Below are 16,598 nucleotides of genomic sequence, written 5' to 3' on the forward strand. Positions count from 1 at the left end.
CTGACCAGCTGAACTTCATCACCCCCTGCCCCCCTTGTTGCGACGGTGGCACGGCGGGTTTGTGTTGGAGACGTCGCTCCAATCCTGGCAGGGCTGGACGAGCTTCTGCTTGATCAGTGCGTAAGGGCATCTGACAAGTCAAGCCGCCGCACCAATGTCCGATCGCCGGCTCGCGCCGGCAGCGGGGATGATGCCGACTTGGTTGCAAGACGAAGGTGTGTGTGTGTGTGTCTCTCTTTGTGGGCGGCGGCAGATCAGGGGATTCGCCCCCGTCAGGCTCTCTAGGCAACCTATACGGCTCAGTCTTACGTATGCCAGGTGTCAAGCATTGAAGAGTTGTAGAAACATACCGCAGAAACACACTGGCCGGTTGTCGCACATCGTCGTCAGACGTGCATGAGATTTGCAGAGGATCATCACTTACTATGGCTAGACGTGGCTGAAGAAGCTCAGAGTGTGGCTTGCCAGGACATGGTTCCTATGCTTGTGGAAGTCAGCCGGATGATTGGGCATCTGGCAATCAAGTCCCTAACTCAGGTTACCCCCCAAAGTTAGACGTCGTCTCATTCCTCACCGGTAGTAGCTAAAGCAACTGGTTGGCCTTCACGAACGTGGGTGATGGTCTCGGATGCATGGATCACCCGGCGGGTGACATTGCAGAACGTTCTTGACGACGACGTGGGTATGTCGCCACCGAAAGGTTTTGCCGGAAGGAGTCCAGCGCGAAGCTGTCAAAAGTCGACGCCGGACGACGCGAGTGGACTACTGGCTGGACAGCGATCGTTGAGGCAGCAATGTATGGGTGTACCATCAGACCAAGCCCTGGCAGTTGACGACCAGAAACATGTTCGGTGCACTAGGCAGGATGTGGTTTGAGATGCGAACGAGCCCAAGCAGGGCTTTCGAACGCAAACCTAACCTCCTAGGGCTGTCTCTGCTCAAATCAGATAGTAACTGTATGTCACTGCTACGTCCGCGAGCACGTGAGCGGCACATAATTATCGGGTGCACTAGTATGCCACCAACGAGAAGCGGTTGCAACACCTGTAAGGTGATCATAAACGAGGGAAACCATCTCCTGACGCCTCGGGTATTGTGCAAATCCGTATTGATCTTACATAGCGTGCTGTCGAAGTTGCAAAAATGTTCATTCGCCGCTTGGAGGCTCTCGGCCACTTGCCATATGAATCCTCTTGCATGCGCCGGCGCACATCAACTAGAGTGCATTAGCCAGCCCAGCAACCCAGCAGCAGGGGGGCACTATAGACAGCCAGGATTACTAGTGAGATGACCTCAATGTCGTCATAACGGGTCTCATGGGTGACGCAAATGCGAGAAAAACCTACGCCGCAAAGTACGGGCAAACACAGATACTCAACCCTTTGATTTTCTTCGGTGTCGGTCGGCCGAGTATGATAGAAGGCTAGTGAGCGCATTTTAACGTGGACGGTGCTGCTATTCTACAGCCGCAAGATGCAACTGGGCCGTTGGATGGATATAATTGAGTTGCGTGAGAGGGTGCCAAAAAAAAAAAAAAAAAAAAAAAAAAAAAAAAAAAAAAAAGGGGCCCAGTTCCAATTGCCACTGGAGTTCGAATACTAAGTAAGGAGTGTTGACAGACAGATTTGGGCCTTGTCTCCTGGCTGGGATGGCAGGCTGAAGACCAAGACCCTGGGCGTCTGTTGCAACATGGGCGGGATGAAGGCTGGCAGGAGCTTCCGAGCATGATCACAAGGCAAGATCATAATGATGCGAAAGCAGTGCAGGCAGTGACGAGTCTTGAAGGATGCGATGAAGATCTCGGGCACATAGGTTAATGATCGGCGCCGGTCAAGGAAGGCTTGGTCAGTGTGGCAAATTGTCCGACCGGCAAGCCGCATCCCTCGGCGGCGCATGCATGGTAGCCCAGCGGTGGTTCGGCGGCTTCCTGGTCAGTGGAGGGCCGGCGACATGGGCGGGCTTCACCCAGGAGCGGATTCCATGATTTCGGCGAGCCATATATCCGAATGAAGTGGCTGTTGGTTTGGAGTTGGCTTCTCTACGGAGGAAAAGATCCGGTCGTTGCAAGCCTGAACAGGCAAGTTGGAGTCGAGGATGCTCATTGGATCCGATTTTTTTTTTTTTTTTTTCAGATGGTACGGATACGGGCGATGGTCCATGTGTAGCTCGAGCGTTGAGGTTCAGGATTGTCAGGAACAGGGTTTCGAGGACAGCTTCGCGGTTCTGACGGGTGCAGAGGAGGGATTTGCCACAGAGAATTCGAGATGGCGGGCGGCAGAGGGGGGAGGCACAGGGAACCAGGGATTCCATGGTGGGATGAATTGGAGGGGAGGGGGAAACGATTGACGGAGCGAGATAGGTTGAGCGCTAGGCACTGGGGACTTCCGTGGAAGGCGGCAGGGGTTTGCAATATTCGGAGTGGATGTCAAGGGAAAAAAATCGAAAAGTTTGGAGATTCCCATGTTTCTGTGGCTGGACGTCGTCAAAAACTGGTGCTGCCAGGTCAGGGTCCACTGGCTCCAAGGTTACTACTGCGTACTGGCTGCATGCAAAGGAGGGGGGGAGGGAGGGGGACTGATCAGGGGACTGGCGATGGTGCTTCGGGGTCAGGTACGTCGTCGGTACGCGAGTCGATACTTTCTGCCATCAATTGGCAATTGCAGTGACGACAGTGCGGTGTCAGTGGGGGGAATGGAGGGTTCAGGGAAGACGAGGCGAGCAGCGGGCGGGCAGTCAGGATCCTACCGCCGTATGTATGTACATTCGTACCTTAGGGTATCCATAGTGTCAAGGAAATGGCAAAGTCGAGGCAAGGCAAGGCAAGGCAAGGCAAGGCAAGGCAGGGCAAGGCCAGGCAAAGCGAAGGCAAGCCAAGACAGGGTCAGGAAAAGCAGGGCAAGGCGAGACAATGCGAGACAGAACGGACACAGACAGACAAGTTGCGTTGAAGCCGGAGTAAATGCCGGTTTCCAATAGGAACATTGGGATAGACGTCGCCCAACGGCACGGGAGACGCACATGTTCATGCTGAGGTAGGTGGCAGACGAATAATTACCCACCCTACAACACTAAGGTACGGATACTGCGTAAAGTAACCACCACCACCTTTGTGCTAGGTATGTACGGATACTGCGTGTGATACGGTTTTCATCTATGATCGTGGGGCGTCTTGTGGGGTCCAGATGCCAGACCTGAAGTGCCCTGGATTCCCCACTGTGAGAGACTGACTCCCGTCCCGTCCTCATCCTCTCCAATTGAATTTCTACTGCGTACTACCTACCTTACCTAGGTACCTTACCTACTTTACCTATGGAGGTAGGTACAGTGTAGTGTACCTTACTCCATATGGAAGTGGGTTCCTTGCCCTGCACCGGCCTGGACGTGAAAAATGTGGGGTCCACTCAGACTCGGGCGCGAATCAGCAGCGTTGGGTGGCCGGCGGCGGGAGCACCGCATTTCTTGTCTTCCGCCCCGGTCTTCGCTTGCTCCAACTCGCTGTCCTTCCCTCACCTCACCTGCCCCCGTGTGCCGCCCGACAATCTCCTACCACCTCTCCCGTCCTCCTCCTCCTCCTGCTGCTTCTCCTCCTTCTCTTCTTAGGTAAAGAGTAGGTTGGTTCTGCTCTTCGGCCCAGCCACTCACCTTACACGGAACAAACACAAGCAGACCACCACCCACAACATCACGTCCAGGCACACAGGCACAGGCAATACCCTCGGCCATCCTCCCAAAATTGCGGGACATGACTCCACGTACTTTTGCCTTCGCCTCCTCTCCAAGTTTCAACACGTCGACGTCTGGTCTGCCGTCTACATCTTTCTTTCCGACCGGTCCCCAACTTTTACTTCCACACACACACACACACACACACACACGTGTCTACCAACTACACGCACACCATCAACCGCATCAGACGTCGATAGCCAGCCCCCCTCTGCTGTTCTGCCTTCACCGGTTGCCGCCGTTCGCGAGGCATCCCGGAACGAAACAATTCTGGCCTTGGGACCCCTCACCCTCATCAGACCACCTGCGGGCGAAGGGCCAATGACAGGCCGCCCGCGCCAGAAATTTCTCCTAGATATGCCAGATGGGTTCTGGGTAAGGGGAGAACGGTCTAGACCACCGGTCCCCCCGCACCACCACGACACTCACGGTCCCTGAAGTACCAGCCATGCGGCTGACAGCTTGACATACCGCCGCAGCATAGGTAGTCACAAGTCCTAGCCCGAGCCTGGCCCTATGCTCCTCTCCTGCTCCTACAGTACGCGGCGAGACGAGCCTCTAATCTTATTTCGCCTGCCACCTCCTGCAGCATTGCGACCCTGACACTCCCGCCCATCGAGACATTGTTGCCAGATCGCACCTTGCCGAACCACGCCATCCCACCAGTCCAGCGTGCTTGCTCGCTTGCTTACGGCGGGGTACGATGGATGCAGTCTTTGCTCCCTCCACCTGGTCCGATCTTTGCAGGCCTACCACGCGCTATTCGTAAATGGCCCTCCGCTTGCTTCCAGCAACACGATAGACCCCTTGTTTGGGCCTGACAGGAACAACTGTAGTGTCATGGCTTGGGCCAGTCTATTGCTCGTCTGAGACGACGGACGGAAAGCCCATGCGTGTCCCGAGCCGCGTATCCGCCATAGTTTTTTTCCCACCCAGTTCAGAACAAAAGTTATGTTGGCTGGTATGTTCAAATACGTCATGACTCCAAAGGGGGCGTCAGGGAGCACAATGAGGCACTGAGCATGGCGGTTTCGCTGTGGACGACTGGGCATACTATTCCAAATTGCCGAGAGATCAACGGTCGATGGAGGCGGGCGAAAGGTCGAAAGAAAGAGAGACATGAGACCTCTTCCAATGCCTATCGACCACCCACGAAGCACGAAGTACATGCAGACCTCGCGTGTTTCTGGCGGATAAGATCGCGCTCATCATCAATTCCGGCCCTTGGAGTCTGCATCATTCCGTTCATTGGCTTTTCGAAGCGCATAGCCGCCCCCGGATTCTCAATGTCGGGAGCCCAAGCAGAAGCCAATACCAGACGCCCAGCCCAGGCGAGCTCAGCTCTGATTACATCACGCCAGAGACTCTGGGTCGATCAGGCAAGGTACGGATAGCTAAAGCCTAAAATGAGGCTTGGGCCAACTACCAGGGGTGCAGTGAGAGGAGATGAAATGTTTGTGCCACCATCGGTATCCCAGGGCTTCCTTTTACAGACGTATCACTTTGCTTGATTCCTGCGTCGCAGCTATGCAAGAGCACCCGAGGAGCCCAATTGGAAAAAGCAATGACGAGCAGATGATGATCTGTTGAAGGGTCCTCTGTTCCATGCCCATTTCCGGGGGGCCCGATGGTCTATTGATAGATCAGGTGCATATCTTTACTCGTTGACGGTCGCAAGACGAGGTGAGGGCGATTTTGACGATCCATCGAATGATGGCAATGGACGGCAACTATTACTTGTTGGTACGCAACCAAAACAAGCAGTATCAGCAACATTGAATTGGCACCTTGCATTGCAATTGCGGGTAGCTTGCTTGCAGGTACCTTTCTTTGTACAAGTCATGTACCTCGAGCAGTACCTTACCTCGAATGTACGTACCGGGAGGCGAATCCGGCTGGATTCGATGTGGCTGGGAGGCTGCCGGAGAAGAGAGAGCAACCCCCAACAGCCAAGCAAGCAAACTCCATGTCTATGCGTCTTCTTTTTTCTGTTTCTGTGCCGTTGGCCTCCACCGAATTGGAGGTAGGAATCAGTACTCGACAGCAACTGGCTTGTCTCTTTAGGTGCTCGGTCGGCTCGCACTACACGCACCCAAGCAAATTGGATCCCGACATTGAAAATGGCCCTGCGGGTCGAGTGGCAAACCACAAGACTGGGTCGTTCTCCATCGAGGGCGTCCACCTGTTCCGTTCTGCTCGATTCGCCCTGGTCTCGCGACTCACTCTCTTTCTCCGTCTCCGTCCTGTTTCTTCTATTTTGCTGCCCACCGGACACCGACCGAGTCTTCTGGTCTTCCTCTTCTCGTACTCAGCAGTATGGCATTCCGTCTCCGTTCCCGTCAACACTGGCTGGCTGTATAATGTCTGAAGTTGTATCAAAAGAAACCTTACCGACCACTCTCTGGACAAGTCGCAAAGAGCCTTGCCTACTTTAGTTCGTGGCCCGGTCAAGTGGGAGGGCCACCCGACCATATCTGTGTCCCTTGCACATCTGAGAGCGGCAGCCAAGAACCGAAGAAAAAAAATCCCATCTTTCTTCATCCAATTTGCTGCTCCTCGTTCCAGAACGGGCACCTGGCCATGCACATCAGTTCGTTCCCACCCTCAAGGATGTCCCCTTACCCGCAGCTCTCAATCCGCCTCTTCTATCATCACCCCCTCGCTGCTCCTTCTTGGACCCCGTTCCACCTAGGTTGAACTGGCATGGCTGCAGCTTCCATCCGCCAAAATCGTCTCAGAGCTCTCCTCGAGCGGCTTTCGCGTCTGCGTCTGTTTCGGCACTTACACCTCGTTGATCTTAAACCCACCCCTCGTCGAACGCCACTTAACCCACTGCCTGGCCCGATTGCTCTCATCTCGCCTTGCCAGTCCACTGTCCTTCTCATCCCCTTCTCCTTCAACAGCTCGGTGTGGAACGGCACTGCCATCTCGGCCTCTTCCTGGCGGTTACCATTCGGGGGCGACGTGGACGCATACAAGCTACCACAGTACGCTGTCGCAGAAGACGTCGCCGCCTTTATCCCAGCGCGGTACTACCAGTCCGCTTCGCTCCTCCAAATACGCCTCCCGTTTCTCCCGGCTCGTCCTCGATAGCCCCCGGTCTTGAATCCTAGGACTGTCCGGTACCATCTACATAACGACTACTCATTTGAGGTCCGCACCAAGGAAAAAAAAAACTTTCTCTTGGCCCATCGAAGAGCCTTGTTGCCAAAGTTGCCCGTCCAGACCCCAATATTGCTAATCAGTTGGTAAAACTGGACTTCCTGGCATCTCCATTGTCTGCACTAGCCAGATCCTCGAACTTGGGTATTGGCCACCTTCTAACCGGTAACTCGTCATCTTCCCTGCGCTATCTTCTTTGGTCGTCTGCAACTGTCCGGGTCTCATGATGGCTCTTGCCCTTTTCCCTCCATAAATATCATTGGACGTCTGAGCTCAAGCCAGCCTTTGTGTTGTCTCCGTCACTCGACAATGGCAGTAGGTCTCTAACGGTCACGCCAGGAAACACTTCGTCAGACATTCCCCTGAGCTATTCTGAATGTTATTCGATCGGCACGCTCTTCACCTTACGCCTACCTTAGCTCTTCGCGTCTTCTTTCGCTCTCTCTCAGACTGCTCTCTGCGCATACTCTTGACTCGTTGAGCCCGAGTCCGGCAGTCTCCTCAACTTGACATTGCTCGGCTTGGTCCCTCGCCTCGCGTGCACTCTTCCAGCATCGGACACGTTATCCGCGAAGTCTGCCGGCAAAGCTACCCTGGCCTCAGCTCCACGAAGTTCAGGTAAGAGACAGCCCTCGTTTAGTGGCGATTGCACCACCCAGACAGCTGCACCTCTCCACACGATATGCATGCCTGGAGTTCCCTAATCTAGCCCCTCGCGTCTCGTTTCCTCGTCCCGTCCTTTCGTCGGCAGCTCCCCCGTTACCCCAGCACCCAAGGCTACGCCGTGCCCCCTGCTTCGGGCTCTTCTCTGCATCGGCATTGGCCGCCCACACGAGCTGATCACCTTCCAGGAATTTCCATTGAGCCACACTTTCACAGCTCTTCATCCTGAGCAGGGTTTACTGCCACATATACCCTGGGGCGCTTGGAAGCGTGACTTTTTTTTGACGGAGAAACCCCCCCCTTTCTCCTAAAGGCTGTGCCAACTAGCCACATTGGCCACAACGTGGGCAGTCACTCATCTTCCGCAAATAGCTCAATCTCTTCTGTGGCGCTTCGAAGCACACATCCATCATATCTTTGTAATTCTCCTGTAATTCTCCTGCCGGGATCGCCTTAGTCAGAGTTGTCAACTTAGCAGCCAGCGGCTTGAACTAGTGCCTCGCGGAAGGTATAAACTACATAACGGACCAGCTTCTGGCGCCGTTTGGCACCGTTCGTGGGTTTCGGCGAGCTTGCTAACTTGGGCGAGACAGTTTGTGGGCGGCGTTCACTCGAGTCCCAGGTTGCACCAACCACCTTACAAATGGGAGATGTTCAACCCCCACCCACTGCCACCGAGTATCCAGTCGTGGAATCTCACCAAGGCCTGAACGCTGTAGGTGCCTCGCCATATCTTCTTGATGAACAGTCAAGAATGGAAGCTCAAGGTGCAACTCTGCCGCAGTATCACCAGCATCAACAGTACGGACCCCCGCAGCATGCCTTTTCATCCCAGCTCGACATGGCACAGCAACCCGCTCCAGGCCGCCCCGGGGCTTTCAACATGAACGGCATGGCGAATGCGCTTCCTCAAGCTTCTATGAGACACGGGCAATATTTGCCTGCTGGCCAGCAGCAACATCAACAGCAGCAACGATTCAGCCCTGCGGCGTCCTCACCGTCCATGATGCCTCAAATGGCTCCCCAGTATCCCGGCCAAGCAGCAATGCCGATGGGCAACCCGCACTACTACATGCCTCAGCACCATCAAATGCAGCATTACTATGCAAGTCAACTGTCCCCGACGCAGCAGCAGGCTCGACCAAACATGGGCTTCTACCCGAACCAGATGGTCATGAACCATCCGCAGAACAGCCACATACCCCAAGGATACTACTATCCGTCGGGTCCCTATCCTCACCAGGGGCAGGCCATGCCTAACCACATGGTCGCGGCGCAGTACCTTTCGACAACGAACACCGCACACGCCGATCCGAGAATCGTGCCGCCCATCAACGGCGTTGATCAATCTAATGCCAACGTCTCTCCAAACCACAAACTCGCCGGTCAGTCAACTCCGAAAGACTCGCAATTGCGTCTTGGTGCTCACACTTGCATAGAGGAAGGCGAGGGAAGATCTGGCATCGTTCGAGGGCCACCGAGAAAGCCGCGACAAAGCGGTAAGAGTTCACACTGCCCTCTGCCAGGCAAGGCAGAAAGTCATTGACAAAACATAGGCCATGCGATTTGGATCGGAAATCTGCCGCCCCAGACAGACCTCATGAGCCTAGTACACCACGTCTGCAAGGAAGCGAATGGACTCGAATCCTTGTTTTTAATCTCAAAGAGCAACTGCGCTTTCGCAAATTTTAAGGACGAAACAACATGTGTTACGGCGCAGCAGAAACTCCACGATTCGAAATTCCAGTCTGTCCGGTTGGTCAGTAGGCTCAGGAAGAGCACGGTAGAAGGCGCGACCGGGGTAACGGCACCGACTGGTCCATCGGCGTCGTCGGGATCCCAGACTCCGCACGATGTTCCTGTGCAGCCGACAGTGGTAGAAGCCTCGACTGAAGCGGCAGCTCCTGAGTCGGCCGAGACCAAACCGGCTACATCGGTCGATGCAGCACCCCAAAAGGACAAGTTCTTCGTTCTGAAGAGCCTGACTGTTGAGGACCTAGAGCTAAGCGTGAGGACCGGTATCTGGGCCACCCAATCCCACAATGAGGAGACTCTGAACGGGGCCTTCCAGGTAAGCAGAAAGTCGGGAACGCGGAAAGGTGCACTTGACTGACAATCTAGCAGTCTGTGGACAACGTATACCTTGTGTTCTCTGCAAACAAGTCAGGGGAGTATTTCGGTTACGCGAGGATGACATCGTCTATCAATGAAGACCCGGCGGCCGCGATCGAGTTCGCTCCGAAGGCACAGTCTGCGAACGATACCGACCTACCGAAGGCCATCCCAACCGAAGCCACCGATTATGCGCCGAAGGGCAGGATCATCGACGACTCGGCCAGGGGAACAATCTTTTGGGAAGCAGAGCGCGAAGATGGCGAGAGCGGCGACGAAGAGGAGGAGCAAAGCGACGTGAGCAGCAGAAAGAGTTGGAATCAGGAAGGAGATGGCACGACCAATAAGGCATGGGGCAAGCCGTTCAAGCTGGAATGGTTGTCGACCGCGCGATTGCCCTTTTATCGGACACGTGGGCTCCGGAACCCGTGGAACTCGAACCGAGAAGTCAAGATTGCGCGGGACGGTACGGAGTTGGAGCCATCCGTTGGGCGAAGACTAATCGGTCTGTTCAATCGTGTGCAGAGCCCTCCGAACCCCGGGGCAGTACCAGCTGCCATGCGACCCGGGATGGCGATGATTGCAGGATATCCGCCCATGAGGCCGCAGTTCCAGCAGTGATTTGAGCCGGTCGAGCCATCTCTTGCTTGAACGAATTCGTCTGGCGGTAGATGTGGTTCTCACGAAGAATTTCCTGAAAGAAAGATTTATCTTGGATCGGACATTTATGGTTGACGATGATGGTTTTGAGCATGCTTCAACGACGAGCGCATATGCGGGCCATGACGAGCGCAGAGATGGGACTTTTGGCTATACGAAACTGGTCTTCAATGTACCTAATCCGACTGTCTAATTCTACGAGCAAGTACAATGTACACTAGGCATGGCCCGAGTCACGAAAAGAGAGGAGCATTTTGTTGAGACGGACAACTACAGAGACATGAAGGCGCGGGGTGAGCCGGCTTCAAGGCCAGGCCAGCAGGCTGGTGCCCGTCCCTATGCTGCATTAATCAGCCTTTTCCCAACTGATTTTCCCTGGGGATATGAATGACTTGCTGCACTACCAGAAAGAATAAAAATTGAGATGATGAGGTTGTGCGCTGCGCAGTCCCAAGACATGTCGTCGATCGACTGTGGCACTCAGGAGTGGCGACATCCACATTGTGGCTTGACCCTAGACGTCGGGAAGGGATGAACCCAGGGCCAAAGAGTCGAGATGCAAGGACAAAGTTTAATTGGAGAGGCCGCCGCTGGCATGCAGGGCACGTACCGGAAATGTCGCGATGTTGACCGTCAATTGTCCAGATCGGCTTGCCGCTCAAGATGCGGGCCCTGTAGCAAGCGCTGCTGCGGGAAGATTTGGAGAGCCGCCGGACGCCGTTCTCGACCTGGACATGCTGCTAGGGCCAAACTGGTCTGGCTTTCGTGGCCGCTGTGTGTGCAGCGAGGTTAGGTTCGCTAATCGCAGCGCCGGTGCACCGTTAAATCGTGACGGAGGAAGAGTTTCGAATGATTTCTGGGCCAAGGCGGGCTTATGCCAAACATTGACATTGACTCTCGGCTTTCGTCAGAGCAGATGTGTGTGTGTGTGTGTGTGTGTGTGTGTGTGTATGTGACACACTCATTGGAAACAGGCCACTCATACCTTTCGTTGCTGGAGTAGGTGTTGGGTATTTGGGGTCCCGTTTTCCTCAACTGAAGCCTCAGTCATCAGCCTGCACTGTCTGCACCGGACATGCCGTCCCAATGGTCGTACTAAGTAAACGCCCACGATCGAATTGAAACCGGCTGAGCGGCGTCACGAGACGACTGGAAGGAAATGGAAGGTCTAGACCCCTCATCTCCGGAGGACATCTCTCTCTCGGATGAGCAGAGGAAGACGTGGAGAGGGTGAGAGATGGAAATCGCCCAGTCCAGGCCTCAGCAGTACAGGGGTCCAAGAGAGCCCGTCTGATCCAGGAACTGGATATATGATTGGTCAGATACTTCTTTACCTTACTGCGGAGACAGGTCGCACAGCGGCAGTCAAGCGGAGCCCCGGCCTAACGCCGAAACTCTAAACCCTGGGCGGGCGACGAAAGGCAGGGAACATTCTCCCGGGATCTATCTGCTTAGGTCGGGTACATACAGCATCAATCACTACGAATGCGCTCTTGATGAACTACAGAGCAGAACTGAGTGCTGAACGGTCAAGCATATGATGAAATGATGTGAAATTTGCCAATTATGGTATTTTTAGGGGCATTTTCTTGCCAGGTGAGCCTTGATGCGAGGAACACGGTTGTGGAAGGTGCTGGAAGCTTCCACATGCTTCCATATGTAGAAGCACCTCGAAGCGTCTCGTGAAGCCATCGCTATATGCTTACCCCATAGAATCCTGCCAGCAGGTTTCCATACACGTTCGCGTCTCTTCCGTAGCACCCGAGCTGTTTCTAGAATGACCTCGCGATGATGACATGCTACCTTTCAGCGATGATTCCGGAACTGTGTCGAAGGCTTGGTAGTGCCTGCCTCAAGTGTATAAATCGACCGACTTGATCCCCATCTAGGTGACTTTATTCTGCATCAGAATAACAACAACAATACCAACAACACGCAAACAAACACATAGACACACAGACACACTCTCAACAACAACTTTCAAGCACCTTGCGACTCAATTCGCTTACAACTCAAATCCCAACCAAAATTCCAAGCGCAACTCTTTCACATCACAATCTACCCAATACGATCAAAATGGCCGCTTTCTTCCCCCGCAACTTCTACAACTCTGACGCCTCCTTCACTCCTCTCTTCCGTCTTCTGGAGGACTTCGACAACTATTCCCGCCAGGGCGGTCAGAACGGCACCACCCGCGGCACCCACCGCAACCACGTCCCGACCTTCCAGCCCAAGTTCGATGTCCGCGAGGTCGAGGATGCCTATGAGCTTCACGGCGAGCTCCCCGGCTTGAAGAAGGAGGACGTCTCCATCGAGTTCACCGACCCCCACACCCTCCATATTCGGGGTCGCGTCGAGCGCTCCTACACCGCGGGTACTCCCCCCGCTGGTCTCCTCCAGCAGAGCAATGAGATGAGCGGAGCCATCACCGACGGCCAGGAACGCCCCCGTTCCGCGCACCAGGCCACTGTTGAGGACGATGACAACGAAACCAACTCCACCGCCCAGCCCACACCGGCCACTACTGTCGCCGAGGTTGACAAGAGCGGCAAGCAGCAGCACAAGCAAGAAGGTCCGGTCGACAACGCCAAGTACTGGGTCTCGGAGCGCAGCATCGGCGAGTTCAGCAGGGTCTTCAACTTCCCTGGCCAGGTCTCGACCGACAACGTCTCTGCCAAGTTCACGGACGGAATCCTCACCATCCGTGTGCCCAAGGCTCCCAAGCATGAAACCCGCCGCATCCAGATTGCTTAAGCAAGCCCTTCGGCTCGACCAAAAAAAACTCTTCTTTACGAACATTTTACGATTCTTGTACAATGGTAACAATCATGACGGCTAGAAATCCCGGGGTTTCGCAAATGAGATTGCATTAATGATCCTACAGCATGGCTTGGTGTTTCGGTCCTTCTGCATAGCACCAGATTGATGGAAGCGCTCTTTACTGGCTTGTAGATAGCAACTGAAATCAAAGTTATTCTTTTTTTTAAAAAACGAAACCTGAAAGATTCAAATCGAGAGATTGCAGGAGACGTGACCGTTAGAAGGGGACGGGAAGGTCTAGACGGTGGAGTGCGATAGACTACTACTAATGACAAACTACACCACAAGCAGGCGATGCTGCCTGAATTCGTGTAAGCAGATGAATTATTGACTTTGCTCCAAATCTAAACTTCCGTCAGCTGTGAAAGGCCAACGATGTTTAGCGTGGTGGAGACGCTAAAGCCAGGCAACAAGTGGGTCCGATTCTTAATTGAAGCTGGAGAGCGCACGTGAGTTGGTGTGGCACTTTCCTTGCCACTTCCTCGACGCGTCTTAAAACCCGCGTCGCCCACACAACACAAGCTCAGCGCCGCGAAGGACCCTTACCTCACCTCCGACATCGTGGTCTACACACACGTCAATCGATTCAAGCGCAGTCCAGATCTTTCCAAGTCACAATGGCCGAAGCTGACGGATTTGATGAAAGCAATATGGGCGACGAGAGCCAAATGACTGGCCCTGGCGCGCCCACGCCACTGACCGCTCTTGAGGTATATCCTTACTGTGAGGCATCGCCGACTCAAAGATGTTAACTCTTGGTATCTAGGGAATCGCCGGGTTGACCAAGCGCGACATTCAGCTTGTTGTTGATGGTGGCTACAACACCGTGGAGTCCGTCGCGTACACTCCGCGTCGAGTCCTGGAGCAGATCAAGGGTATCTCGGAGCAAAAAGCCACCAAGATCCTTGCTGAAGGTTGGAATTCTCATAGGGAAATGTGTGAAGTATTAATTCTGACATCTCTGTAGCCTCTAAACTTGTACCAATGGGTTTCACTACTGCCACAGAAATGCACCAACGCCGAAGTGAGCTCATCTCTATCACTACGGGTTCCAAGCAGCTGGATACACTTCTCGCCGGTGGTATCGAGACCGGGTCTGTGACAGAGCTGTTCGGAGAGTTCCGTACAGGAAAGAGTCAGATCTGCCATACCCTGGCAGTAACTTGCCAGCTTCCATTCGACATGGGGGGTGGTGAAGGCAAATGCTTATACATCGACACTGAAGGCACGTTCCGACCCGTCCGTCTGCTGGCCGTTGCCAACAGGTTCGGCCTCTCTGGAGAAGAGGTGCTGGACAATGTGGCGTACGCGCGCGCCTACAACTCGGATCACCAGCTGCAACTTCTCCAGCAGGCGTCTGCAATGATGTGCGAGACGCGATTCTCGCTCCTCATTGTCGACAGCGCGACTGCTCTGTACAGAACCGATTTCTTGGGCCGTGGCGAGTTGTCGTCCAGACAGACTCACCTTGCGAAATTTATGCGCACCCTGCAGCGTCTTGCCGATGAATTTGGAATCGCTGTCGTCATCACCAACCAGGTCGTTGCGCAGGTTGACGGTGGACCGAGCGCCATGTTCAACCCTGACCCGAAGAAGCCCATTGGCGGTAACATCATCGCGCATGCCAGTACCACAAGAATCAGCTTGAGGAAGGGTCGTGGTGAGACTCGTGTCGCCAAGATTTATGACAGCCCTTGCCTGCCGGAGAGTGACTGTCTCTTCGCGATCAATGAGGATGGCATTGGAGACCCAAGTCCCAAGGACCTGGAGAAGGACTGAGTACTGTCTGTTTAGCAGTTGGCAGTTGTATTAGTATGGAGCTGGGCCACGACTCGGTTACGCGCACATGAGTGAGGTTTGATACACTCCCCAGTTGGCAGGAGGTGGCATGCATGGTTGCTGGCGTTGGACGGCATATTGTTTTCCTGGAGTTGTGGTGATTCTGCTATTACTCGACAGGAGAGTATCGAGATGTACCATTTGCTAGACAAGATTTATGGCACAGAATATGTAAACAGAACAAAGTTCGAAATCATTTTCGACGCGCAAGTATCCTATCGTGACATGAAGACTTTCATGGATATGTCCAAAAGGCGGACAAGCTTCAACGTTGTACTGTGCATTGAAAAATCGCACTGTCCAACGACACTGTAAACAAGGTGGTTGCTGTTCTGGGACTAGCCCCACCAACGCGCTTGGAGCCTGGCAAACTGAAATTCCAACAGCTCGAATCGCGACGAACTTTTGCTGCAGCATCAGATTGTTTGATGCGCCGAGCCCGACTCGCGACTCCAGCGGCCTCTTTCTTTCCCCCGAAGGTGTAAGAGGTCTTGATGAATCAGGTCCGCGCAAAGAAAGATGGATTCCGCAGACACGCAATACCTCTACCGAGAGACTCGTCTCAACCTCGAAGCGGCTTCTACGTCGTCTATCGTCAATATCCGCGTTCCCTCGCTGACATCCAACGGCAGAGGCGCAATCCGCAGACTGACCAACGGGAACAGCGGCAAGAATGTGAGCGAAGATGAGGTGGCTTTCCGACTTAAGAACCTCGCTGCTGCCTCGTCGGTCTACCACAGAAAATGGCACGATGCACCGCGCAGCTTCCTCTGGAGGTTGCTCGAGGACGGCTTGGTATTGAGCCTTCGTGTGGTCGATACCTGTCGCCAAGAAAAGGCGGCGGATGCGCCCCTTACGCTCAACTTCAGATTCTCGGTACCGATCCAACCGTCCTGCATCGCCTTCGCCGACCCCCGCGAACACGATGCGCTCTCGATGTTCGTCCTCGACGAGTCTAGCTCTCTCTACACATTTACTCTACGACCCGATTTTTTCAGGAAGCGCTCCGCGATTGAGACTGGTCCAGGCGATGCTTGCAAGGCTTACCAGCCAAAGGTCTTCGGTCTGAAGCATCCGCACCGAATGGTCGCAGCAAGCCCCGATCAGGTTGTCATTTCCCTCTACGATGGTGGCCTTGTGAGGCTCGATAAGAACAAGGCTCAAGACTGTATGTGCCACCCTATTGTGCTGTTGATATTCCTCATCCTGACATCCTACAGCCGCCAGCAACCCGTGGAAAGAGACGATCTATAACTCCCAAGGTTGGGCGCAGGGAATCCGCAACTTCCTCCCTTTTAAGCAGAACAACTCTATTCGATACCACAACATGTCCATGGACGCCAGCGCGGCCACATCGATACAGGTCACGGACCTGGGCTTGGATGATGCCGCCTTCCTGTTTACTGTCTGCCTCGACCACCGCATGCGGATTTGGAACTTGCGGACCGGACAAATCCTTTTCACCGGAGACATCCTGAACGCTGACCGCAACCCTCAAGAGATGGGCAAGTGGCAGATTGATCCATCTCAATCAAACCTGCTGCAGCTCGTTGGCGATGGCCGGTAAGAGGATGTGTGCTACCTATTCGCCTATCGGTGCCGGAGAGTTCAAGTTCTGG

At 54.2% G+C, this 16,598-nt stretch overlaps 4 protein-coding genes across 4 annotated transcripts; all 4 read left to right on the forward strand.

Annotated features, from left to right (window-relative positions):
- Window positions 1-8,302: 8,302 nt before the first annotated feature.
- Window positions 8,303-10,281, forward strand: CGCS363_v009481 (Zinc finger CCCH domain-containing protein 45; the record flags this gene model as incomplete). The annotated part of the gene is made up of 4 exons (XM_036641330.1): window positions 8,303-8,933; window positions 8,988-9,047; window positions 9,105-9,619; window positions 9,673-10,281. 4 exons carry the CDS (start codon window positions 8,303-8,305, stop codon window positions 10,279-10,281), a joined length of 1,815 nt encoding a protein of 604 aa, XP_036492706.1.
- Window positions 10,282-12,396: 2,115 nt separating this feature from the next.
- On the forward strand, window positions 12,397-13,074 carry hsp30 (30 kDa heat shock protein; the record flags this gene model as incomplete). The annotated part of the gene is made up of 1 exon (XM_036641331.1): window positions 12,397-13,074. The coding sequence occupies one exon, from the start codon at window positions 12,397-12,399 to the stop codon at window positions 13,072-13,074; it is 678 nt and encodes a 225-aa protein (XP_036492709.1).
- A 683-nt stretch (window positions 13,075-13,757) lies between these two features.
- On the forward strand, window positions 13,758-14,919 carry rhp51 (DNA repair protein rhp51; the record flags this gene model as incomplete). Its single annotated transcript, XM_036641332.1, has 3 exons — window positions 13,758-13,850; window positions 13,907-14,054; window positions 14,108-14,919. 3 exons carry the CDS (start codon window positions 13,758-13,760, stop codon window positions 14,917-14,919), a joined length of 1,053 nt encoding a protein of 350 aa, XP_036492708.1.
- A 579-nt stretch (window positions 14,920-15,498) lies between these two features.
- On the forward strand, window positions 15,499-16,546 carry CGCS363_v009484 (Nucleoporin NUP120; the record flags this gene model as incomplete). Its single annotated transcript, XM_036641333.1, has 2 exons — window positions 15,499-16,147; window positions 16,200-16,546. 2 exons carry the CDS (start codon window positions 15,499-15,501, stop codon window positions 16,544-16,546), a joined length of 996 nt encoding a protein of 331 aa, XP_036493681.1.
- Between the last annotated feature and the right edge of the window lie 52 nt (window positions 16,547-16,598).

Source organism: Colletotrichum siamense, assembly GCF_013390195.1.
Source record: "Colletotrichum siamense strain Cg363 chromosome Unknown KSG_Cg363_contig06, whole genome shotgun sequence".
Classification (NCBI taxonomy): domain Eukaryota; kingdom Fungi; phylum Ascomycota; class Sordariomycetes; order Glomerellales; family Glomerellaceae; genus Colletotrichum; species Colletotrichum siamense.